Raw genomic sequence first — 27024 nt, 5'->3', positions numbered from 1 at the left:
AGGGAATGGGTTTTGTGACACTGGCGTTGGTTTTCTCTCCTTTGGGAGTGGGAAAACAAGGCATTGGTGTGGAGCATCCCTGAGGGGCTTGTGGCAGTCACCCCATCTCTGCCCTACATTTCCTCCCCAGCTCTCCATGTCCTGGGACTCAAAGGGTGGATGAGCAAGGAAAGCTGCTGGGCTCAGTGCCTATCTCAATCCCTGGAGGGTGCACCTGGCTTCAGCCTCCAAAATCCCTTTCTGCTCCAGGAAGGAGTGCTCAGCACCCTGACAAGAGTGGTTTGGGGTGGGAGGGATCTCATGCCACACCTCTGACTGTTCTGGCATTTCTCTGTCCCCCCAGGAAGCGCAGAGGAGCCATCAACAGCAAGCAGCTGACGTACTTGGAAAAATACCGACCAAAGCAGAGACTCCGATTTAAGGACCCTCATAACCACAAGAACAAATGCTGCATCATGTAACCTCAATGACCTCTTGCCAAAATCCGTGCACAGACCCCCAGGCACTCGCACACATCCCACCCCTCACCTCCTGGCCCAGCCCTGCACTCCCCAATGCTGCCCCTCTGCCAGGGCTGGGCTGGGGACATGGAGCATCTCCAGTGTGTTCCAGCACTCACAGCACACTCGTCTTGCTGGATCCCAAAAAAGTCTGCTCTCTCCAGCTGCAGCCCCAAGGAGGGAAGGCAGCACTGCCCTTAGACTCTTGGTGTTGGCAGACAATGAGCTCATGTGACTGTTCTTCATCATCATTCTCCTCCTCCCTTTCCCCTCCCATTGCACTCAGAGGGGTGGGCAAAGAGTGCTTGGTTTGGGGTGGTGCAGGCAGGGCTCTGCCAGCTGAGAAGGGATGGGGTGCAGAAGGGCCAGAGCACCCCCAGAAAAGCCTTTCCCCACCTCTTCCCCATCAATAAGGGCTGCAGCAGCAGGGATGGAGGTGGGGATAGCACAGTGGCCTCGGGGGGGAAGGTGGTGATAGCAGGGAGAGGTGACAGGGGCTCTTAGCTCAGTAACCCTTGTGACCAGGGGAAGGGCTGAGCTAAGACCCCCAGCACCATTCCCTTTCTCCTGGCCCCTCTATCAGCTCACCACCTCCCTGTTGCCTCAGTGCCAGCCAGGATGCTGCAGATGGGGCTCACTGGGGACTCGCTCCAGTGAAGGCAGAGCTGCTGAGAACCTCGGGGACTACAGCAGGGCTTTGAGGCACTCAGCTTTGCTGGGGTGCTGGATCAGCACTGGGTCCCCCAAAGTGTGGGCTGCTCTTATTTACAGCTTCCAAATTCAGTGCCCAGGGTGGTGGGTTCTCTGCTGTCCTGTCCCCACCCCTGAGCTGTGGCACAAACCCAATTCTGGCTGCAGTGCCCTGGGGACACAGTGTGCCTCTCAAGGCACATCCATGTCCTCCACCACCACTGCATTTGCTGGCCAAGGGGCTGGGCTGCAGCTCTCCATGGGGATTTGGGGCGTTCCTGGCAAGAGCACATCACCTAATTTTGCACCTGCCTTTTCCATATCTGTACTGAGTCACCTGGCACACATCCAGCTGGGGTGGGCTCAGAGCTGCCCTGAGCTGGGACATGAAACATCTCTCAACTTTCTGCCTTTGAACGCTTGCAGCAGCTGGAGCAGTGGGCACCTAGGGGGTGTGGGGGTGGGTTTTTTTCTTTTAATGAGGATAACAAGAAATTTGCTAATTAAAGGAAAAAAAAAACTTAAAAAAATACCCTGTTTGTCTTCCGCACATCCTCTGGCCATTCTTTCTCCTGTCACTGCCCAGTAGAGCCCAGGAGGTGACCCATGGTCCCCCAGCCTGATCCCCAGCACTTTGTCACAGCTGGCTGCCATCCACTGCCACCAGGACATCCATGTGGCCCAGGGGATGCTCCAGGTGTCCTTTGGGTTGCTCACACCTCAGCTGCAGAGGATCACAGTTGTTGAAACAAGGAGGGCTGATCTTCCTTCCACCTCTTGGGGTTTTAGGCTGAGCAGCTTGAGATGCCCTCAGTGTCCTGTTGACCCTGAGTTGGGTCTCTCCAAAGGTTTGTGTGCCTTCAAAAATGTAGATATCCAGAGACATTCACTTCAGAGTGTTCATCTCCTGGGACAGGTGGTGAGGAAGGCTGGTTAGACACCTTCAGTACCTGCAGGAGGCTGAGGCCTGCTTTGTACCACCACATGGGTGAGCAGCTGAGGTGTTTGGAGCTGTTTCCAGCACCACTTCACCTGTCCTGACAGGGGCCAACCCCACTGCAGGGCAGGGAATGTCATCCTTTGGGATAAGTTGTGCTGAGAGAGCTGGGGATCCTCCACATGTGGCCCTGGAGTTGTCACACCACACACCTTGGGCCTGTCCAGCATTGTGGGTCAACCCTCAATGCCTTGAGTTTGTCCTGCTCTATCCTAGGCTGTTGGTTCCCAAGACTCGTGGAGAAGGCTGAAGGGTCTCTGTTGGTTTGGAATAGTGTGGATTGGGCTGATAAAAAGGCCTGACTGTATTAGAGCACCCTGCTGGGTGGGTCACCATCCCCTTCCTGCTTGGGTCTGTCCTGCTGTTGCTAAAAGAGGTGCTGCTCCTTCCCCAGGGACATCGGAGGTGGCTTGGCATTGTGGTGGTGACAGCTCCAGACCCTGCTAGCCAGGAAACTTCCCAGTCCCATGCCCTTCCTTGTGGGAACTGTTGCTTTATGGGCCTGGAGATGTTTCTGCCCTGGCAAGATGAGTTTTCCTCACTCATGCTCATGGCAGCATCACCTGGAACGTTGCCCAGGGCACGAGGTCCTGGGATTCAGCCACAATGCCTTTGAGCTGGACTCAGGCTCGGGACAGAGGGATTTGAATTCAGCCTCCTTTGGCCACTCTTGAGCAAGACTTCACTTAGGTCTCAGCCTGGGTGGAACATGAAGGGGACAGGCTTTGCTTTATGTAGCATCAACCCAATCACCCTCAAATTAGGGAGCTTCTGGTATAAAAGCAGTCATTGATCTGGCCGTGTGGCCAAATCCTGAGGGCATCTGGCTGGCAGAGTGACATCTTGATCCTCTTCAGTTTATGATTCACTGAAAAAAAACCAAACCCCCAACAAACCAAATCATGCTGATTTAATTGTCCTAGATATTTTTCCTTTCTTTTTTTTTCATGGATATCTCCCCCTTAACCCTAAAATGTGCTGCTTCCATGGAAAGGATACCTTGGCAGCCCAAGAGCTGCTGTTTTGCATGAAGGGCTGAATTCAAAGTTTCTCTGGGCTGGACTGCCAAATATTTGGGATTTTTTTTTTTTTTTTTATGGACTTGGGCTCCTTCCTCTGAGGTACCAGCTCCTCAAAGTTTCAGCCTAGAGAAGGTTACAGAATCAACAGGCTGGGGAAATTGAGAGGTCTTCCAAGGGGGATTTGGGTTAGAAATCTCAAAGAAGAGCTCAAAAGCCTTAAGACAGTTTGGTAATGGGGAAGGTTGAAACTCAGTAGACAACACCAGACAAGAGCTCATGGTTTGGGCTGGTGTTGGGTTCTCTCCTTGTACACTAATCCTCATTTCACCTCAAATGCCAAGATGCTGAAAGGACACCCTTAAAAATCTGATGTATTTGCCAACGCTGTCACTGCTCCGGTTGTTTCCGTCAAGTCCTGGCAGATGTCACAGGGAGCAGACACCCCCATGGCTTTGGCTACAAACCAGCCACCTCATCCTGCCCTTTTCTCCACAAGCAAAGGCTCAAACTGGGTTTTAATCATTTCTCACCCCTATCCACCCCCTCACCTTCCATGGGAAGCCACCACAATTTGCAGGGATAAGGCTCCAAATTGGTGCAAGAACTTTGGAGACCCAAGGGATGGCAAAGCAGAGGTGCCCCAACCATCCAACCAAGAGCCTGCAGCCTTTACGCAGGAGTCAGTCATGGCTGAGCCTCGTGTGAGGGAATAAATCTGAGCAGGAATTGTAGCTGTGTCCTCTCACCAGTGGCACACGGCACACATATGCCCTCAAATATCCCTTCTGTTGTTTGTTTTCCAGTCAGATGGAGCACGTGGAGGGGGTGGGATGGTGGGAAGGAAGGAAATGTGGCCATCACCAATGTCCAGCTCTTAATTTCAGAAAGTTCTGGTGACACACATGTAAAGACTGCATTTGTGAATTGCTGAGTCTTGCAGTAAGGCTGACACTGTGGTGCTTGGGCTGGGAGCTTCAGAGGTTTATGCGGAACAGATTTCCCGAGAAAGCAGAGTCTGGCTCTACCCACAATAGAACGAGTTGTTTCCTTTTTTATTTTTTTTCATTGGGTTTGTTTGGTTTTTATTAGTCCCAGTGGGAAAGCTCACAGGGAGATTCGTGACTTCCATGCAGTTTCCAAGGTCTTGGATCTGTTTTGCTGCCAGCACGCTGGGTAGGTGCAGCTTGGCGGGTGGCTTTGGATAGGATTCTGTCTGGTGGGAGACAAATGTGGCTGGTTCTTGGCACAGAGGGGAGGCCTGGGCCGGGCTCTCGCAGACATTCCCGGGGAGGGGGCATTCCGCTGCTTCCCTTCAGACTGATCTCCCAATGAACTCTCCACTTCCCTGCTGTTCCTTTCTGTGCAACAAAGAACTGCATATTTTCCTTTTTAACCCCCTGGGCAACCATAGCAGTGTGTAGATTAAGCCCAGATGATTTTTTTTTTGTTGGGTTTTTTGGTTTTGTTTTTTGTTGTTTTTTTTTTGGTCTGAGCCATAGCTAAATTATTGTACCCAATGCTTTTTGTATCAGATGGCATCACTTTGAATATGCAGATGAGGTATAGGATCTTGACACTTTATAACCTTTTTAAAAAGAAACTTGTCTGTTTACTTAACGTCTTGTGTAAAAAGGAAAAAAAAATGTATGCCTTCGGTAATCACTTTTTTTTTTGTTGTTTTTTTGAGTTTTATGAAATTACAGTGGTTACACTCCAGCAGCGAAATAAAAAGCGTTCACTGTTTTGTACATCCCTGTGTGCCTGGTGCTGCTAATGGGAATTATCAGGATGTGGGAGGCTAAGGCAGAGCTGAACTCTGGCCAAGGGTGGAAGTGTATGGGGGAGTTTGTTCTGGCTGGAGAAGAGAGGGCTTCAGGATGGCCTTAGAGCACCTTCAGTGCTACAGGAGAACTGGAGAGAGAATTTGCAAGGGCTTGGGGTGACAGGACACCAGGGAATGGCTTCAGGCTGACAGGGGATGGGTTTAGAAGAAGAAATTCTTGCCTGTGAGGGTGGTGAGGCCCTGGCACAGGCTGCCCCATCCCTTTAAGGCCAGCTTGGATGGGGTTTGGAACAGCCTGATCTAGGGAAAGGTTTCCATGGCCATGGTGGGGCAGTTATAACTCTATGATCTTGAAGGCCCAACCCAAACCATTCCATGATTTTATATCCCGTAGAGTCTAACCTTGACTGGACACCCTGGAATACACCCAGAGGAGACACTACACACACCTCACCTGATTCCATTAAATCAGTTGGGTTTTTAACTCCGCTCCCCATGACCAAGGAAGGCAAAGACCAGAGTCTCCATGGCAGCTGAGGAGTTGGAGCTCGCACAAACAGGATGGTAAGCAGGGAAAGCTGACACAAAGTTGTGAGAGCTCCCAAATAATTACATGGGGGTTGCATGGAAGAGTGGGGAGGAAACTCCCCTTGTGCTGCTCTAGGTTCAGGAAGGATTTTAAGCCAGATGCCAGCTGGGAAGAGATAGAGGTGAAGCAGGGTGGCGTGGCCAGAGCTGTCCTTGGATTCCCCCAGCGCTTCCCAAGTGCTTGGCATGGCAGATCCTTATCTCCTGCAGGCTTTGAACCGCAGCTGCAAGGGGTACTGCCTTCTCCTTGTGCAAGAAGCAACTGGGCCTTCAATCAGCCTAATTGCTGCCTCTCCTCTCAAGCAGGAGGGCCAGGGGGACTGCTGAACACGATGTGTGTGCTAGAGAAACACCCACCCGTGCTCCTGCCTGTACATGCTGGCTCCTACCTGCTGCATTCCTCCCTGCTCTCCGTCACCCAGACGCGTGCGCCCCTCTGCAGGCCAGATCCCAACTCTCTGTGTCAGGCTGCTGCCACTCCATGCTCAAGTCCCTGCCCTCCCTATGAGGAGTACTATGAAATTCCATTAAATTGGGGGTTCTGGAAATGCTAAGTTGGCCTCTCACAGGGATCAGCCCAGAGAAGCTGTGGCTGCCCCATCCCTGGAAGTGTTCAAGGCCAGGTTAGATGGGGCTTGGAGCAGCCTGGTCTGGCGGAAGGTGTCCCTGCCCATGGTGGAGGCAGGGGTAGAACTGGATGATCTCTAAGATCCCTTCCAACTCAAACCATTCTATGATTCTCTGATCTCTTCCCAACTGGTGCCACGGTCCACAGTGCCTTAAACAATTCTCAGCAGAGGATGCTGGTACCTGCAAGGTCCATCACAGGCAGTATTGCAGTGCTTTCAGTCTGGCCAACAACAAAATCAGTGAAATTTCCCCTACACACACTTCAAGGTGGATGTCCACAGCTTGGGTTCCTCCCTGACTCCCTTTCCAGTCATCAGAAGTCGAGGGACAGCACCATAGATTCAGGGGGGACTCATCTGAGACTGTCATGGAAGAGCTCCACCACCACAGAGGGACCCCCAGAACTCTCAGCTCACTCAGACACATCCTGGAGACCCCAAAGCCTTGGGAGATGAGCCATGGCTCACAGCTCTCTCTGTCCATGTTCCTACCCCACCTCAGCAAACCTGGTCTACAGAGCAAGGGGGCAAAGGTTGCAGGGTCTTCAGTAAATCCAGATCAGCCACAGACCAGCCTCATAAAACTAGATTAAAAATGTTTTCTGAGGGCTGCCTTGGTACATTCTGAACCATGATGAAACCTTCCTTTGATTATTTTGGACTGCTGCTGGCTGCCATGGCCAACGCTGGCTCTTCCCAGTCACAGCAGAGCTCTCAGCACAGATCCCATCAACCTGCCTGGGATCAGCCCTTTCACAACACCTTCACCTGAGGACATTCTGCTGCCTGAAAGGGTCTCCCCACTTCCCTCTGTGCCCAGGGAGTCTTGAACCATCATCTGTGCAGGGGAAAAGGTCTCACCTGCCCTCAGGACCTGGCAGACCCCAGGTCTGGGCACACAGAGCTGGAAGGTGGGAGGCGCTGCCCTGCTTGCACTGCAGTATCTGGAAACTCCCATGCTGGTAGGGATGAAAATGTAGGGCAACTCTTGGGTTGGAAAGAAAATTAAAATGTTTGCAACAAATATAGCTGAAAAGTCAAGTGGGGAATTAGGAGTGCTTGGCACAGGTACAGGAACACGGATCACCAGGGGTGGGTTCTGCCCTGGGAGCTTTCCCTGGGAAACAGAACAAGGAGGGGAAGGAAAAACTCTTTGCTCAGGCTCCCAGAACAACCCCCATGGTCCAGAAAGGGAATCCTGCAAATCCCACCACAGCAAGGAGCTGTGCTGCCCTGTCTGAGCCACTCGCCGGGCAGCACCTCGGGGCAGAATTTGCTTTAACCATGGGAGAGAAAGAACATTTGAGTGGCAGGAGAAGAGACTTGCAGGGAGCTCAGAAAGGGCTGAGTCACTCGCTGTCAGCGTTAGCAGCTGAGGAGAAAAGCGTGACTGCCAAAGAGCCACCTGGAGCTTAGTCAGCTCATCCTTTAAAAAAAAAATTTAAAATAAAGGAAAAATCTCAACTGCCAGCCTCTCCCTCATCCCACCAGAGAGCTGAATGTGCCACACGCAGCCGGGGAGCTCCGTGCAGAAGCGGCGGCTGTGAAAATGAAAATATGAAAATATGAAAATATGAAAATGCCCTTCCCTGGCTGCAGGTGCTGGCTCCTGTTGCGACACCTCCCTTGGGGCTCGCAGCAGAGCAGGGGAGGCAGCACCCACTGTGCTCTCCCACAGCACCAGGGCAGCCTCCAGGGACGTGTCCCGGCCAAGCTGGGCTCAGTCCAAGCACCGGGGGCGGAGGGGATTAGAGACACCCAGCGCTGGCACAGGGAGGATGCAAGAGCTCAAGAGCTGCCTCCGCCTCGCAGAGATAACTGCGGCTGACTGACTCACCTGAGCCAGGGCATCTTGTCTGGATATCAGGTGGAGACAGGGAGAAGCCATGCATTTAAATGAGCTTTTGATCTTTAAAGCAAACAAGGCCGCCTTGTTTTGCCAGCACTCAGGCAGCCAGGGAAGGACGGCCGGGCTGGGTTTGGGGGGCCCAGTTCAGGGCACTCGCTTTTCATGGATGGGTGAAAGCACTCAAAACAAGGGCTGTGATAAAGGGCTTGTCATGAAAACTCACCTGGAGCTGCCAAAATGCTGTCTTGTGGCTGTGTCTGCGTTGTAAATCTGCCAGGTTGAGTGAGACAACACAGCTGGGTAAGGCAGAGAGGCTGTGACTGCCCCAGCTGCAGCCAAGGGACACACCTGGTAAGAGGAGTCTGCTCCTTCTCTTTGCAGCTTCTCAATTTGTTCTCTATTCTGGGAATATTTCAGGGTAAAGCTATAAGAAACTGGGCTGACCCCCATAACTGCCCTGCTTTGAGCAGGAGACCCCCTTCCAGCCTGAATCATTCTGTAGTCCTATGAAGATCCCAGAGAAGAAAAGGATATCTTATAGCTCATAGGGTGCAAAGTAGGTCACTGAAGGAGATTTTGGAGAGATATTCCCCTTGGGGCATGTGCCTTCTCCTGACAGTGCACCTGTCCCCTCCAGCTCCGTCTGTTATGGTTAAAATGTCCCTGGCTGCAGAGGGAATTATGTCCAGACTGCTTGCTCCCCCCACAGACAGCTCAGGATCCTCTCTAAAGTGTGATTGTACTCAGTTTCACAGAATCGTGGAATCACAGAATGATTTGAGTTACAAGGGGTCTCAAAGATCATCCAGTTCCACCCTCTGCCATGGGCATGGACATGTTTACTGTCCCAGGTTGCTCCAAGCCCAGTCCAACCTGGCCTTGAACACCTCCAGGGATGGGACATCCACAGTTTGTCAGAGGATTTCACCACCCACAGCTCCTCAAATGTGGATTCCAGACTCATCTAAAGCAGTTAAATCCCTTCCCTACATGCACCCATAACTCAACCTACCTTCTGTTTTCTCTTGAGAGTGTTTCTATCACGAGATGCAGATTTACCACACAAAGCCCCGCAATGAGATGTCTCTGTCTCCATCAGCTGTGATCCATCATGTCCTGAAGAGGCTGAGCTGGGGCCCCTCACATTTGGATCCCTCAATCCACCACTGGGGTCCTTTCCAGCTGGATGGACAGAAATCTGCATGGAAATGCAGGTGCCAAAGTGTTACAAAGTGTGTCCTGTCCTGTCCAGGTGGTGGAGCTGAGAGAGGGTCTGGAGAACAAATCTGATGAGGAATGGCTGAGGGAGCTGAGGCCTGGAGGAAAGGAGGAGATTGGAGCCAGGTGGGGTTGTTTTATTCCCCCAAGTTACAAATGACAAGAGGAAATGGCCTCAAGTTGTACCTGGAGAGGTTTTGATTGGATATCAGGAAAAAATTTCCTTCCAGAAAGGGTGATCAAGCACTGGAAGAGGCCAGACAGGGAAGCTGAGGAGTCACCATCCCTGGAGGTATTTAAAAGCTATGTAGATGTGGCACTTGGGAGCAGAGTTTAGTGGTGAACATGGTGGTTCTGGGTTAATGGTTGGACTTGATGGCCTTAGAAGTCTTTTCCAACCTTGATGATTCTATGATTCTGCGAAATAGTTTCATACTAAGAGCGATTGACAAGTCCCTGTGGGTGTTTGTCCATTTTCTACCCCATTTTTCTCCTCTCACAGCTTCTTCAGGAGTAATTTCACATTTATTTCCAGCTCACTGGAGGAAAAGGCTGCACAGCTTTGGGTCAAGGATTTTCCACTGAAGAAACAGATCCAGGCCTTGGTGATAGCCCACTGACCACCATTTTTGATATCTGTCAGCCAGCCAACTCTTAGCTCATTTAACACGTGCTCTACTGATGTGTGGTGCTTTCCCCCCCACTGGAACACCATACTGTACAAATCTAATATTTCACAAGCATGTTGAAGACACAGTTATGTTTATGGGCCAACCTTATGTTCTAAAATAATGGCATCAAGCTGGTACAACAAGACCCTGCTCCAGAAAACCACACTACGGGCATTTTTTATATTTCTGCTATTTATGCTTTCATTAATCAGATTCTAGATCAGACTGGTTTTATTAACAATCACCCTGTTGTTATTACCAGCCTGACATCACCCCTAGACATGTCTGGCCCACAAAGGCAGTTTTGCTGCTCAGCAAGCTCAGCACCACCTTAGCATTGGTACCAGAGACCAGGAGAAGGTGTTGGCCCAGGCATCAAGGCCTTTGCATCTTCCAAGGATCTGAGCTCCAGGCTTGCTTGGGTTGAGCCTGAGGCAGCTGTTCTACACCCAAAAACCGGTTTCCTTGCTTTGTCCTCAAGTTTGTATGAAACTCAGATAGAAGACAGATATTATGGCAGCCTTTAAACTCATGAGGGTTCATTGTGTGTCTCTTTGCACAGTGGCTAAGGAGAGGAGATGGTTGTGGGGAGCCTGGCAGGATACACCAGGTGAGGCCTGCGCTCACGTCCCTGAGCTGCAGGAGAGGCACAGCCACAGTGACCCTGCAAAACTCCCTGTGTGTGACAGCAGAGTGCTGTGCTACTCGACCCTCGGGCTGTGGGACAGCAGGGATCAGGCTGGGTGTGATTATAGGATCAGAGAATTATTCAGCTTGGAAAAAAACTCCAAGATCACTGACTCCAACCATTAACCCAGGCCCACTGTGTTCACCACCAAACCATGTCCCCAAGGGCCACATCTCAGTGTCTTTTGAACACTTCTAGGGATGGTGATTCAGTGGAGGGTGCAGCAGCAGCATCCCAAAAACATCAAATCCTACTCAAAATCAAAAGGTGAAGCAGCTAATCTGCTGAGACCATTGAAGCATACTCTCAAACCCTGCGTGACCATTTCCATACAGACTCTCCTGTGGCCTCATCTCAAGGCTCTGCTTGGGGCTGTTTGCCCTCATTTTATTCCACATATACAGCTTCCTCCATAGCACGTGCTTCAATTTCTGATCTTCTGGGTCCCCTGAAAACCTCTAAAACTTTAGCGTGAAAAAGAAGATACTTCAGATACCGAGCCAAACCGAACCCTGGTGCAGAGTTTCACCTCCCCTTCCTGATCACACACCCAGCCCAGCCTCCTCCTCCTCCTCTCGCAGCTGATGCTCCAGCAAAATCATTTGCACACTAAAAACCCCGCCAGACAAAGACCCAGCCGCCCACCCGTGCTCTGAGCCTGCCACCGGCGTAGAGAATCCCCGTCCTTAAGGACACAGCCTTGAACAAAAGCCAGGGAAATTGAAAAAAAAATCAACAAAACAATCTTCTCTGCAGCCTGACCTTTTATTGTCTGAGCGGGGCTGCCAAACCAAACCCGCGCTGCGGGTCCTTCCCTGCATCCTGCCCGAGATTCCTCCCCTCCCTGCAGCCCTGGCGGTGTCGCTGGGGCTTCCCACGAGTGAGGAAGACAATGGGGGGATCCTCGGGGTGGTGTGGGCGGCTTCCTCTTCCTCCACCCAAGGAGGGCCCGGGGGTGGGCTCGGTGGAGGGTGGGATGCGTAGCTCCTGGCAGATGGAGCAGCGAGCGAAGGTGGAGAAGCATCCGCAGCCTTGCGGGGTTGGCAGCATGAGAAGGACCAGAGGGGACACGTCAGGTTTAAACAATCTTCTCCCCTCCAGGGCTCATACAAGACACTTCAGGAGGGGAAAAAAAAAAAAAAAAACCAGAAGAAAGAAAAGATAATCCCCCTGTGAATGCGTGGAGCCGGCTGCCAGAAGAAAAGCTTGGCTCAGGGCTGTGCTTGCCCCAGCAGAGCCTGTCTCGCTTTTGCTGCCCTTCACATTCCCCACCACCCCCCGGCTCAGCCCGAGAGCTCCTGAGGACACGAGCTGAGCTGGAGCATCTCTGCCAGGACGTGGCAAACCCTGCGAGCGGAGCCGGGGCTTGTCCGCATCACACAGCGCCGGCTGCCTCTCATTAGCGCTGGGTGATAAATCCAGGGGGGCGATGACAGCCCAGCAGGACGAATCCAAGCGTCCTTCCCTTCCCATTCTCCTCCTCCCATCACACATGGCCGGGCTTGCCTGGTCTCATCCTCCCCCATCGTCCCCGGATAGGGAATGCACCCTGAGGGATGGAGCATTTCCTTTGTGCCCTCCTGTTGGGAGGCAGAGCTGGTCCCGGCCTCCCTGTCCTGCTGAAGATGAGAGCAGATGCCATGAGAGATGGCATGGTCTCTCTCTCCCCTGTGAGGCCATGGAGAGGTTCAGCCACACTGTCCAGCACAGAATTGCAGTGTCAGCAGGCCTGGAAAACCACTTTGGTTTGAGAGGCAGCTTGGGTGAAAAACCACCTGGTCTCATGGTTTACTCCAGTGTCACTGTCCCCTCCTGAAAAACAGGATGCAAAGAGATTTATGGAGGTCAGTCCTGCTGTGAACAGCCAAGAGAGGTGATCCCCAGCATCCAACCCCTCCACAAGCCTTGATCCAGCCTGGCACAGGAGACTGGGAAGGGCTTTAAAAGCCGGGGTGCCATGGATGGGATGCCTACATGGAGGCTGGGTAGAGGCAGGTGGCAGAGAGGCCTCCATGGATCATTGAATCATAAAAGGGTTTGGGTGGGAAGGGACCTTAAAAGGTCATCTAGTCCAGATCCCACTGAATCAGGTTGATCAGAGCCCCGTCCAACCTGGTCTTGAATGTTTCCAAGAATGGGGCATCCACAACTGTCTGAGCAACCTGTGCTGGTGTTTTACTACCCTCACTGTAACAAAACTTCTTTCTAAAATCAAATCTAAATTGACATCTTTCAGTTTAAAGCCATTGCCCCTTGAACCATCACTACAGACCCTGCTACAAAGTCTGTTCTCGTTTTTTTTATATGCCCCTTTCAGGTACAGAAAAGGTCTTGCTGGATCCTTCTCATCTCCAGCCTGAACAGCCCCAAATGTTCTGTGCTGTTACCAGAGCAGAGGTGCTCCAGCCCTCTGATCTTTTTCACGGCCCTCCTCTAGACCCACTTCAAGAGGTCCAAGTCTTTCTTGTACCTGGATGGATAACAGACATTGCCCTGACCCAGGTGCAGCACCAGCACTTGGCTTTGTTGAACCTCATGAGATTCCACAGCCAACTTCCCAAGCTTGTCCAGGTCTCTCTGGATGGCACCATGTCCCTCAGGCACATCCTTCAGGGTGGAGAGCAGAGCTCAGCCCATTTTTGCACCAGTGATTCTCTGTCCTCCATCCTTCCAAGCACAGGGAGGGGCCCCTCAGGGGCTGCTTTTCCCCCACAAATCTGGAGGGAACAAAATCTCCTGGAGGGCTTTTCTACTCAGCATCATTTGGGTTGGAACTGCCTGGATTACTCACATAAATCTTTAGGAAAACAAGGGAAAAAAGCTGTGCTGTGGTGTCAAAGCACTTTGCTGTGCCAAGAGCATCCCTGCTGCGTTTGCAAAGCCTTCCCTGGGGTCTTGCAAGCCCCTTCTGTCACTGGCACTTTGGGGAGACCATAAACCATCACTGGCCTGTCATGGTTTTGGGGACTGCCAGCCCCAGGGGTGATGGAGAACAATGTCCTCACTGCAGACCTACACAAACTGCTCTGAGCCCACCCCTGCTGCTGTGCAGGGTGGACAAGCTGTGGATTCTTCCCCTTCTGAGGGAAAAAAATGCTCATGACCATTTCTGAGCTCTGATCTCTGAAAAGAAAGGGGGTACTTCACTGTGGAGTCTCTGCACAGCCTTGTACAGCTGTGCTTTTTTTATGGTGCATTTTCCATCACACCAGACTTGTCTGCAATGAAAAATGAGAGAGGATGTAGGAAGATGGAAGCCTCAGGTTTGGGGTTAAGTCAGGGTGGGATACATGATGGATTGGGAAGGAGGAGCTGCAGGATGTGGCTTCATGATTGTGACAGTGGTCACAGGGGTTTTCAGGTGAAGGAAAAGACGAGAATGTTGACTCCATGTTCAGAAGGCTTGATTTATTATTTTATTATATATATATTGCATTATAACTATACTAAAAAGAATTAGAAGGAAAGGTTTCCTCAGAAGTTAACTAAGCTAAGAATAGAACTGAAAAGAATGATAACAAAGGCAGCTCTCTCGGACTCTGTCCGAGATAGCTTGGTCCTTGATTGGCCATTAATTATAAACATTCAAGATGGCCCAATCAAAAATCCACCTGTTGCATTCCACAGCAGCAACCATTGTTTACATTCTTTTTTTGAGACCTCAGCTTCCCAGAAGGGAAAATCCTAAAGAAAGGATTTTTAGTGAAAAAGATGTCTGCGACACATGATGATGCTGATTTGGGAACACTTATTTCCTTCTGGAGGCATCTCAGACCCTGCCACCAGCCTGGGGAGGAAAGCACCACTGTGGGTTGGAGGATGAGGCAGCAGATGAGGGCATGGATGCAGAGGTGCAGCCTCAAACAGCCACTGATCTGCAGGCAGATCAATTCTCCTCCTTTGGAGCAGCCTGAGCCATTTTTAGAGCACAGTTTCACAGTGGGGTTGGCCGGCACATGTGGCTGGGATGGGAGAGCTGCAGGCCCAGCTGCTCTCAGCCCAGCCCAGCATTGGCCCTGCCATGTGTGGGGTATCAAAGACCTCTTCAGGAGCCCTGCAGCACCAGGGAAGGGTCGTAAGGCAAACTTTGTGGTATTAGAGGAGAGAAGGAGACAGAAGGGATGTAATTCATGACAGGGCAAACTCACTTCTCCTTCTTTCCTCCCCACTAAGCTCCCTGGAAAAAACAGCAGGAAAAAATAAAAGGCTAAACAGAATAAAACAGACTAAATAGAACAAAAGAGAACACCTGGGAGCAGGTCTTTGTAACTCCAGCTGGAGAGGATGTTCCTGAGCTAAGCCTAAAACACTTGAACAAGGCCAACCTTGCCATCCCCCAGGCAGGCCATGTGAATGACAAATGCATCAGCCATGCTGGCAGCTCTCTTTCATGAGTTTCTTTATAAAGAAATATTATATAATTAACTACAGGCCAATTAAACACATCAAACAATCTTTGTTGATAACCTCCACCACCCTGTGCTGTCAGGAAATATGAGAGTGGTTAAACAGGTCTGGGAATAACTCTGGTGGCTTGAGGGTGTCAGGGATGGGCCATGGCTGATCACCTGGATGCTGGAATGTCACAAGGCTCCTCCACATCTCCTGCTTTCCTGGCTCGGGTGGATGCCCCAGTGTGGCTAACCAAACCTCCTGGCACCACAGCTCTGGGACACAAGAGAAGGAAGACACCTTCCAGAAAAAATGAAACCAAGAGCCCTCCACAGGCTCTCATTGGGATGGCCAAGGCCTTTTCCAGCCCCTGACACTCCAGAGCTCTCATCTTTCTGCTGTAGCACCCACAGCAGGTTTGCAATGAGTTTTCTTCAGTGTTTCTGCCCTGTTTCTCCATGTTCTGGGAGAATTGCAGCCACCCACAGCAAACTGGTGCTGGAAAACCAAGTGGTTTCAGAAAAACAGGCCCAGGATTGTTCCAGCCAGTGCCATGCACGAGGGTACAAAGCTTCTGTGGGCTCTGCTCTGCAGAAGGGTCTCCTGCAGCCTTAGGGGAGCAGAAGATTCTCTGGGGGTGGTGGAGGGACCCTGTGCACAGCAAGGGATGTTTCTGTCACAATCCTTTCAGGAGATTTTTCATGAAATAACTTCACTGCTTGGAGCAGCTGGCCCCAACCCTTCTTGAATGAGCTCTCTCAGGGCCAGCCCAAGGAATTGCTCCTGGATCTTGGCTTTTAAGGAGCCCAGCAGTCTCCAGAGCAGTGGTCCAAGAGGGTGCACCAGGGAGAAGCTCTTCCACAGGTTTTCCAATAGGAGAACCACAGCATCTGGAGAATCCTTTTACTAAACCACACACCTCACCGTGGACATTCAGTGCTCCCAGTTAAAGCCTTCCTCAGGAGTGCAGGAGGTAGGAGCTGTCTCCTGTAGTAATATACAGAAAGGGGCTCCCCCAGCCTGGGGTCAGACAGCATAGGCTGGGTGCACCCCAAATTCAGCAAAATACCTAAGCACCCTTCCAGCTGATCTGTTCAGTCTAGAACTTCATGGTGCCTACATCAAACTGGGTAAGGGGAGCTGAAACCCCTGAGATACCTGGTGACTGTTGGCTCAGGTTTTTTCCTCCTTTAGGTCATTTGTACTCATTACTACTGTGTCTTTTTTGGGGAGCTGACACTGAAAAAGTGGTCCCATCACACAGTGAGACAGATAGATGTGAGAGAAGGCCTTTGATTTTTTGGGGCTTTATCCTAATTTCACAATTTAAATGCTTTGGGGAGATTTTTTTTTTGTTTTTTGTTTTTTTCCAGTGCAAATGGAATGGGCAATAATGCCTCGTGCTTACGGGGTAGCTATATGATGTGCTTGCTTATTGGGCTAATAATTACAGGGAAACGATTAATGAAGGGCAGATATTTGAATAGTTAAGTATTATTTTTTTTCTGTTTTTGTTAAATGAGAAAAATGGTCGAGTGCCTTGACTGCTACACCAGGCACTCATTGGAGCTGTAAGATTTGTGTTCCCTGTGCTCTTGGGCTAAGTTAACAAATATTTACAGGCTGGGGATGTGGTTCAGCAGAGCACTCTCAGCTGTGTGCTCAAATCTCCTTGGCCTCAGTGGCACTTAAATGCAACCTTGTACAACGTGCTAGATGTGAGGACCTTGGATTTTTTGGATAACAAAGACAACATTTGTCATTGCCAAACCAAGGGTCACCAAGTCACATTGCTGACTAGCACAAAGCCCTTCATCCCCTTTGTTCTCTCTGAAATGGTGAAATAGTAGCTGACTAGGTGATTTTCACAAGTTTCTACTTTTTTTCTCTGTGTGTTTGTCTGTGAATGTTGTTGATTTCTAAATTATCTGGATGAAAATCTTTTAACTTGGATCCTAAGTTCACACTTAATTTCTTTGCTTTTTTTCTGCTGCTGCTATAATGTAATCAGATTTTCTCATATCTGCAAGGAGAATAAAGATTACTGAGAACATCGGATATCCCTTTTTTGTGTGAAAATGCAGAAGGACTCGCTCAGATGGCCAGAAAGGTCTCCTCTCCAGAGGGCTCTTTCATCCCTGGCCAGGCTCATGGAGCACTAAGATCACACATTCAGTGTGCACATTTCTCTTTTCCTTGCTCTTGCGCTCCCTCTGCCGATCCTGGGGATCTGTTGGAAGAAAAATGATGGTGCCAGAGATAAGGAAAGTACAGGGGGAAAACAGCTGTAGAGCAAAAAATGAACCACCTCATCCTGGATGGAAAATACCTGAAGTTCAGAGGGCAGAAGAGAAAAACCAGAGTGATAAATGAAGATGTGGCAAATAGTTCCTACTATCAGCTGATTTCTTCCTTCTGGTGACCAGTGACATGACCTGAGGGAATGGCTGGAGCTGTGTCAGGGCGGTTTAGATTGGATATGAGGAAAAGGAACAGATGGGATTTACCCTCCCTTTTCCAAACCACGACCATGGTCACCTGTCTGCCCCTCACCCACCCTCCTCTGTAGATTCCTCTTGATCCTTTGGGCTGAACTTGAGCTCTACTTGCATGTTGCGTGCCTACCCCTCAGAAAAACCAAACCTAAACTGAGAAAACTCCTTGCTCAGAAAATCTGGGCATGTCCCATCCCTGGAAGTGTTCCAGGCCAGGCTGGATGTGGCTTGGAGCAACCTGGGATAGTGGAATAGAAGGTGTCTCTGCCCATGGCAGGGAACTCAGAGATCTCTAAGGTCCCTTCCAACCCAAACCTTTCTGTGATTCTCTGACTTTTATGATTCTGCTTTGAGGGCCTGAAGAAACACAACCCACAGGGGCTCAGTTAACCTTTCCCCAGGCCTTGCCATTCATAAGCCAAAGAGATAAAAACTGATGGGACTGCTGGGAAGCAGAGAAGAAGCACAGAATTGCTCTGTGTGTCCTTTGGAAGGTCCCAAAAGGAAAAGGTCCTTGACAAGGAGTTTATTTTCATTTAAAAATTACAGGCCCAGCTCAACCAGTCAAATAAACAAAGCAAGTCTGTAAAACAGCAAGTGCAAAAGGTCCTGGGTTATTTATAAAGGGCTTTTAAGTATATTAGGCCTAACACCAAGATAAATCAACCCTGCTAGGATTCCAGTGGCATATCACATGTGGCCCTAGCTGTTGTCAGCTTTGTGCTGGAATATATTTAGTGGCCTGTTTCATTACAAACCTTCGCAGCTATTTCCCTAGTGATTCTCCCTTGAAAATTAATACTTTGGGACCAGACACAGGTTTCTGTCTTCAGTCACATATTGATTTGATCAAATCCTTCATGGAGTCATGGAATATTTTGGGTTGGGAAACATGAAAGATCATCTTGTTGCAACCCCAGCCATGGGCAGGGACACCTCTCACTATCCCAGGTTGCTCCAAGCTCCATCCACTTTGGCCTTGAACACTTCCAGGGACAACGTGTCCATAGTTTCTCTGGACAACCAATTCCAGGGCCTCACCACCCTCACATGGAAGAATTTTTCCATCATACCTAGTCTAAATCTACCCTCATTCAGCCTAAAGCCACTCCCCTTGTACTCTCTCTGTATGCTCTAGTCAAAAATCCCTCTTCACAACCATTCAAATCCATGCCACTGCATTCAAGAGACATTTTCCCCTCAGTGTGTCACAGAATGGTGAAGGACCCTGTTCAAGACCAGGTTATTGGATCCAACAGGAGTGGGGTTTTTTCCTGAAACAGGACATTCAGTACAGAGAGTCACCAACATCTGCCACTGTGAACTTCAGTTGAAATAAATCTCAGTGATTGCTTCTCAGCTGATCAGAAGGAAGATGAGGATGTTTGGGATCTTGTAGGATTTGTTCACATGGTCCTTTGAAGATCTTGGGCAAAGTCAGTGCTGGGCAGCAGCCATGTGCTCCTCTGCTGCTCCAGCTCAACCTCTTTGCATTTCAGATCACTCCTTACAGTGATCTGGCACAAACCCAGAATTTCTTTCTGCATGTTTTCTTCTCCAGTCCCACCAGAACAACTCTGCACCTTCTCCAGGGTCCAGACCAAGTCCAGCACAACAGGAGTGCACAGAGCTGAGGAGGGTTTGACTGGGGATTCATGGTGTGATTGTTGGGACTCTTCTGGTAAGGGCCAGGAGCTGGATTTGAGGATCCTTGTGGGTCCCTTCCAACTCAGGATACCCTAGGACTGGCTATGGAATTGTCTACATGGGCTTTACTTCATGCTAAGGGTGCAGTTTAGTGTCCTAACACAGGTTTTTCAGACCAGATGGGGTGTTCCCATCAACCTCCAGCTGCCACAAGAGGATATGGGTGTCTGAAGGGTTTAATGGCCTTCCATAAATACCTGTAGGGTGTTTTGAATAGTACCAGATGTTTAGGCAACTTCTCAATTCTTTGTAAACCCCCAAAAACTTGGAAAAAATTTATGCCATTTAGTGCCTTGCACTAAAGTTAGGGGTAGCCCCATTTCCAAGCCTCATTTCTGCTTTTTATTGCTCCAGCTCCTGTTTGGAAAGAATGCCACATGAGTGAAGAGAAAATATTCTTACAGCAATGCCCAGATGGGTGCCCATCACTGGGATCCCAGTCTGCTCCCCAAATAATCTGGCTGGTTTTGCACCCTGCTGGAGCAATCTGGACAACTGATCCACCCTTCCTGAGAGGATTCAGGACAGGCTTTTCTGCCCCATTCTGTGATGAATTCAGACACCTCTGGGATCCCCTGCCTGGGAAGGTGATGATTTTCTTTCACTGCCACAAGGCCAAGGGCAGCATCACAGGTAAGTTTTCTGAAAGGGAATGCAGAGAGGGAAGAACCTGGTTTGGGAAATCCTTTGGATTTGCTTTTTTGATGCCAAATTCCTAAGCTGTTTGCAATTTGTTGAAATGAACTCCAGTTTAGTAACACCCAATAATTGCCTAATTGGTTTGAACTAATTGGCTACATACAGCCCAGAAGATGCCAGCTGGTGATCCCCTGCCTTTCTGAAAGGGCTGTAGGAATTGTCTGCAGGAACAATTGCTCAGCAGGAAAGGCATGTTATGCAAAATCAAGTTTTGCTGTGAGAAAAAGCTGTGGTTTTGCTCAAATAATTCAATTTTTTTGTTTGTTTTTCTTCCTGGAAAACTCAAATAAAAAAATCTTCATTTGAATAAGGTTAGTGCCAAACATTTGCTTTTAACTTTGTGCTATGACACACACAGAGCCCCAGCTCCTTATTTCAGCTGAGCTGTGTTGGTGGTGCCTGTGAACACAGTTTTGCTTTCTCCTTAGAAAAGAAGCACATGAAAACACTGAGGCTGAGGAAAATAAAAATTTGGCTATTTGGCTGATGAGTTATATTATATAGAAATTTCTGTAGTTATTTTCTCCCATGGCTAGAAAATAAAACTGGGGTTTTCTTCTGGTGTGATCTCAGCTCTCCAACTTAAATAGAAAAGATCACTTATCTTAAAAATAAATTAGAAAACTTTTAGCAACCCCAGAGACTCAGACGCTCCCTATGAAAAACAGGAGTCCAGCCTCCACTGCACATTACTTTTCTTTCTTTGCTCTCATCATCCCAGCACTCATCAACTTGCTTCCCAAATATTTCTGAGGTGAGGGTTGAATCAGGCTGAAAATGCTGAGGATGAAGGTCACCTCTCCTTGGGACCGGCCACACCACCCTTGCTCTGGTCAAGTTTTCACTCCCGGGCAGGTTTTTCCCTGCTGGAGCTGCTCGGTTAATTCTGGGAACTTGCACCAGAGGGCGATGCCAGCCCATTTCCAGCCTCATCCCTGAAAAGGCAAACTCTGGGTTGCATCCCTGGATTGCTTGGTTTGGGGTTTTTTTGTGTCTTAGTCGCTGATGCCTGCTGAAATCCCTGAGCCAGTCCCACTGCAGTGTTTCCTGATAAGCTGTGCTCCCATAGGAATTCACTGCTGTATTTTGCCATTATCCTGTGGGGAACAGAGAGTCAGGAGAGAAAACAGCCTTCACTGGATCCAGGACAAGGAAACAGTCACAGGGATCACAGCATGGCTGGAAATAAGGGCTCAGAGCAGAGGGGAATGGAAGCTGCCAAGAGCAAGGTCAGGGCCGAGCAGCCAAAGAAGAAACTGCCCTGTCCACCGGCTCAGTAGAATCAGAATCATGGAATATCCTGAGTTGGAAGGGACACAAAAGGATCATCAAGTCCAGCTCCTGGCCCTTCATGGGACAGTCCCAAAAATCCCACCATGAGCCTAAAAGCCCTGAAATGCTCCTTCAGTTCTTGTTAGGCCATGATCACCCTGACCTCAAATAGACAGGTAGGTATTCCCACCTCAGGGCGTTAAAAGCAGCTTGCACAAAACCCTGATAAATGCATATCTCTGATCACTGATCCCCACATGCTGCAGAACAGACTTTGCAGTGATGTTAAGCAGATTTTGTATCTCTGGGTTTTTTGGGGCTCCCCTCCAGCAGCTCCCAAGGGCCCACTGTCAGAGGCAGATTGCAGCCGTCCCAGTCTGCCTGGCCACCAGCATTTTCACCACCCTGATGTGTGTTCCCAGTGCTCCCAGAATCTGTCATGGAGCTGCTCAGTAAAGAGAAACTGGGTTTACAAAGCTTGTTCTTGGATGGGAAGTGCTGGCAGGGTGACAGACAGACCCTGCAGGTACCATCTGATCTCTGTCCAGGTGGGATCACAGCCCTGCAGCCCAGAGGGTGGAGGCAGAGCTCATGCTACGAGCTCTGTGCCTCATCTCCTGCCAATCCTTTGCCTTGGTTTGGGATGCAGCATGAGCAGGGCTGTAGGCTGCACACAGAAACACCTGCATGGAAAAAAACAGCATGATAAGCAGAGCTGGACACAAAACAGACCTGTCCAGACATACTCTGGGAAAACTGAGCTGTTTCTGCACAGATCTCTGACATGCTGGTCTGAAAAGCAGCAGCCAGTGAGAAGGAACTGGTCCCATTATCACACTGAGGATGCAGAGGTTGAAAGTTGGTTGAAAGATGCAACTTCCCAGCCTGGCCCATCTCTGTCCAGCATTTTTTAGGAATTATTTCTACCTGAACAAGACTGTGAATGTGATTTACCTGTTCAGATGGGAGCCTGGTCACCCTCCTGTGCAGAGGTGAAAGGATGCTCTGGGGGAAGCAGGGAGAAGGTGGCAGGGATGAGGAAAGCCGCCTGGCCTCCCTGGGACATGACATCTGCCATTGCTGCTGCAATAACAACTACTTGCTCTGCCTCCCATGGTTTAAAAGCCCAGGTCACAGACAGGGAAAATTTCCATCCCCCACCTCCCCCTGCAAGCACAGCTTGATCCAAGGGGAATTCTGGATCAGAACCAAAATATGTCCTAACATCAACATGTGCAAAGGTTTAGAGAACAGCTGTCAAACAAACCCTGATCAGTCATTGTTTAGCAGCTATGGATCCAAGCTACATAAACTGGTGACAGAGCTCACTGGGAATTCATCCACCTTTCTCTTCTGGAAGTTCTCAAGGAATTCAGCCATGACCCAGCTGATCTCTCCAGTCAGGCAGATGTGTTTGCAGGTGGTGTCAATCCCCTACATGACAGGATAAGCAACATCTGAGCACAGGAAGAGCTCAGGGGAGAGAGATGAAGGGAACAGAGGGCAGGATGAAGGCAGCTGGGAGGCAAATACCGCACAGAGTTGTCCCTCCCCTCTATTCCATGGAATGGGTAATACCATGATTTCCATATTCTCAGAGATGAGAAAAAAATTTAAATCATCATTTTTATGCCCAGAAAATCAGAGGGAATGGGATAGATGTGGTTATTTGGGATATGGGATAGATGTGGATATAGGTCTGGTAAGTGACCTCACCCAGCCCACAGGTCACTTACCAGAGTTCACATCTCTGTTCCACCCTCATCCAACCCAACTTCCAAACACTGCCACAAGCAAAACCATATTTACTCTGTTATTCCAGATTCCCACAGTCTGGAAAGCTACCAACCTTTCCCAAACTGGTCTCAGAGCCAAGATAACAGAGCCTAGTACATGGTTAATCATCACTGCAAAGAATCTCTACTGTCACTCACTTTCTAACAGCTGATATTCACAGCAGGGAATTCAATCACTGTGATCCCTGTGCTGTGGGATTTCCGCATCCCCCAGGCTCAGATAAAATGGCACAAAAACTCCCTGCCCCTCTGGTTTTGGCCCCAAATTCAGATGGGGACCTGAGAAATTTTTCTCAACTGATGTTTCATTGAAATGGGTAAGTTCCCATGCAAAGTTTTAGTTTCAATTATATCAGCACTTTTTATGGGGGAAAAAAATTAATCAGAAAACATTCCAGTCAGATCTAGAAAAATTTGCTAATATTTACCCAAAAAAGACAATCATGGCAGACTTGTGTCTCATTATCAAGATATTTGGGCTTTCAGGTTATACCCAGAAATCTTTCTGATGTAGAAACCAGGCCTGGCAGGCTTTGGATTGATGACTTTAATATGTCTGTCTTTCCTTGATTAGGAATGTTAGTATTGGCCTTCCTTTGTTCTGCTGAAAAGCCTTTTCTGGATTCAAAGGCATATTTATTGCAATCTCTAAATTCTTCATCTGAACAGGGAAAGGAGGCTGAATCCTTAATAAAGACTTCCTTCCTCCCAGTGTTATTTATTCATTGGATAAAGATAGGCTAAAATAAACACAAATTACTCGTAGACTTTAAAACTTCAGTGATTAAAACATCATTCTCCTGTGAACACTCCACATAAATTTCTTGATTTCTGGGACACCATTTCTCAGTTTCTCCCATTCAGCCTAAATTATCTCAGCTGGCAGGCAAAGCCAATCTTTATCATGAATGAAGGTTACAGATTTTTGGAAATAAAGCCCTTTGTGCTTTCTGAGGTGGAATTCCTTAAACTGGGAACCAGTTAGGGCCAAATATGGCCAAAAATAAAATGTTTTCTGATTGCCGATCATGCTAGAACCCAACCAGTATCCAGAGTCAGGCAGGCAAAGGGTTTGATAGCAGCAAATGGAAAGGGCTTTCATTCTACACAATGCATGTAATTAATTTGTGGGACTCATTACCAAAGGAGGTCATGAAGGCCAACATTACACATGAGATTACAAAAGATTTATAAAAAATTGTGCAGGATTTCATTGGGATAACTTAGCACAGAGGTCTTGCTGTGACTTCAACATCAGGAAATCCCTAAAATACTGAAAAAAAAAAGGCAGGGTCTGCCTTGGTCTGGGCATCTGTGTTTCAGACCCACTGAAGGGGCAGCAAACAGAGGCACCCTGGCAGAGTTTAGCAGTTATTTATTGACCAGGGTGACAAGGAAAGATTGGGGATTAAGGACATAATTCTATATTTAATAGGATGTGGAGAACAGCTTTTCAACTGCTGTAAATCAGTTTGTGTTCCTGGTTTTCCATGAGCCTCTGGAGATTTTCCTTTCCCAGGGATGAAGTTCTTTTTGTCTTTTCCTGCCTGTGAGGACACCCATTTCCAGCACGCCCAGAGCTTTGCAAAGGGTCCTGGCAAAGCTCTTGAGGCTTGCTGGAGTTTTCCTCATGTCCCTTCAATCTCTGGATGTTCACAGGACCCTGACTCAGTGCTGTGCCCACACAGCCCATGCAGGTCTGATGGAGCTCAGGCACTTCAGCACCATCCAAATGCAGGGGAGGAACCCTTCTCCAGTGCCAAGCCCTGCATCTTCCTCTCTTCTCCCTTGATCTTAAGCCTTTTCCTCTCCCTTCAGAACTGCCTTCAGCAGGGAGGGGAGGATTTCTTAGAAGTGCCCCAAGAGCAGCTAAGAGCTGGTTTGGGAGGGTTTTGATAGTGTAGTCTTCACTAAGCAAAGAGCAAAACCTCTTGGGATCCACCAGCCACTTGGATTTGAGAGGTTGGAGAAAGGTATAAATCAATCCTCCAAACTAATCATGATAAGGAAAGCCAGGCCTCAGAAATAAAGGCAGAAACCTTCTCTTGCCAGCAAGATACTGTGCATACTAAGCACAGAGTGGGCACCTGCTTGGCAGCCCCCAACCCTTCCCAGAGGATAGATTTATCTCTTCCTACAGGATTTGCCACCATCTCAAAACTTCTTGAGGTTTCTTTCCCTGTCATTCCCTAAATAAATTTTTCTAATATCCATAATATGAACTGGTCCCAGGTTCTCCAAGGACAGATGGCTCTATCACAGTCAGGATCAGATGCTGATGTAAGACTCCAGAATTTTGCCTTCCTCACTTCTCACCCCTTGTGATACCCCATTTCACTAAAACAATTCCCAGCCAGCAGCCCAGCGGCTGAAACTGCTGCATGGAGAAGAGATCTGCTCCTGCTCTGAAGGATTTATGCCAGCTGACTCAGTTTCTGGAGGCTGCTAGGGAGAAAAGTTGCCTCCAAACAAGAACAATTTGTCTGGCAAGTTCTGTGCTTGACACAGACTTGGCCTGGGATGGTGGCGGCCCATGGAAAACAGGAGATTTCAGACCTTTCTCTGCTGGTTTGATTAGCATAGATCCCCCACAGAACTGACATCATATGCCAAATTATTTGGGATGAGAGGCAACATCTCCCTCTGAGCCAGTGGCTTTCCCTCTGTGAGTCAGGGGGTTCAGGACATGGACCAGCCTCACCCAGGGAGCAGAGCTGTGGCCCGGGGGCAGGCTCAGAGGTGCACCTGGTGCATGCCCAGAACTCATCACACTTGTTTTTGCCAGGAGTCTGATGTCTAGGAGGTCTTCAGGGTGTCTTGCCTGGCCCATCCACACCACAGAGCAATGGCTGCAGGAGGGTGCCCCAAAACACCTGTCCTGATTTAGGGAAATATGGGAGAGAATCTCCAAAGGGAGCCCCTCCAGAAAGCAAACCCACACGGCCCCTCTCCCCAACCAGTTCAGGAAGAATTCCTCGGATAAAAATGGAAAGAATCTCTTTATTTAACAGGCACAGCACCCCCAGCACACAAAATGAGCAATACCAGATGGCAACACTTTTTCACCACTCTGAAAAAGATGACAAATTCAGAAAGTCTCTCTGGGGGTGGTCACTCTGTTCTCAGTCCCGCCGGCGCAGGGGCAGCTGCTGCCCAGAGTAGGCCCCGCTAGGCCGCAAGGTGCAAACTCTCGGGGTTCCCAGGGCCCAGTCCGGAGCAGGTTCAAGTAGGTCCAACACAAAAGGAAAGGAGAAACAGTCCAGGAAGAAATTTGGACTGTTTAGCTAAACTAGCTAATGAGCAGAAGCAAGAGCAAGCAGAAGCAAAGCATAAGCAAGAGCGAGAGCAAAGCAAAAAGCAAATCAAAAAGCCAAAGCCCCGCTATGTACTGCCTGTCTCTGTGTCCTGCCACGCTGATAAGAAACCCAAACAAAACTTTCACTCTTCAGAGCCAGTCTTGAAGGCACAGAACATAATATCCAGCATAAACAGAACACATGAATGGGGATACAAGCATCATAACATCACCCTAGGACAGCACCACAGCTACATGAGGCAAAGTGGGAAACATCAGCCTCAGAGGCATGATCCTTCTTGTGCTGCATTCCAGCTTTCCTTCTGCCTCCAGACTAGTGAATCCCACCCCCCTGGCCACCTGCATCAGCCTGCAGAGCTGAAATTCTGACAGAGATGCCACAGACAGCTCCTGTCCCCTGTGTGATCCCATCACCCAGCCAAGGCTACTCCATGTGAGTGTAACAGAGACAGATTTCAGAGTTAAACATCCTGCAGTTCAGAAGGGGCTGCCAAAGGAAAAAAAAATTCGTTTCCTTCCTTTCTTTACATTATTCTGGCTGGATACACCTCAGGGTCTTCCCTGGTATTCATTAGTCTTCCCTCCCCTGTCCCCACTGGATGGATGCATCTCCAGTTCAGCACAGGCCAGGAGCACAAGTCTAAACATTGAAAATTCCCTGCTTGATACCAGAAATCACTCTCATTTTCCCCAGTGCCAGCTCTAATGTCCA

The 27024-nt window shown here is 49.2% G+C and overlaps 1 protein-coding gene across 1 annotated transcript in view; it reads left to right on the top strand.

The window, feature by feature from the left end:
* PTP4A3 (protein tyrosine phosphatase 4A3) overlaps positions 1-4957 on the top strand; it is a 41883-nt gene extending 36926 nt beyond the window's left edge. Inside the window, exon 6 of the mRNA XM_058803069.1 lies at positions 344-4957. Within this exon, the coding sequence (XP_058659052.1) occupies positions 344-461 (118 nt within the window). The 3' untranslated portion in view covers positions 462-4957. The remainder of the gene's footprint in view (positions 1-343) is intronic.
* The last annotated feature ends 22067 nt before the right edge of the window (positions 4958-27024 follow it).

The sequence above is a fragment of the Ammospiza caudacuta genome, chromosome 1, assembly GCF_027887145.1.
Source record: "Ammospiza caudacuta isolate bAmmCau1 chromosome 1, bAmmCau1.pri, whole genome shotgun sequence".
Taxonomy (NCBI): domain Eukaryota; kingdom Metazoa; phylum Chordata; class Aves; order Passeriformes; family Passerellidae; genus Ammospiza; species Ammospiza caudacuta.
Note: the sequence above shows the minus strand (reverse complement) of the source record. Positions and strands in the feature narration are given on the sequence as shown.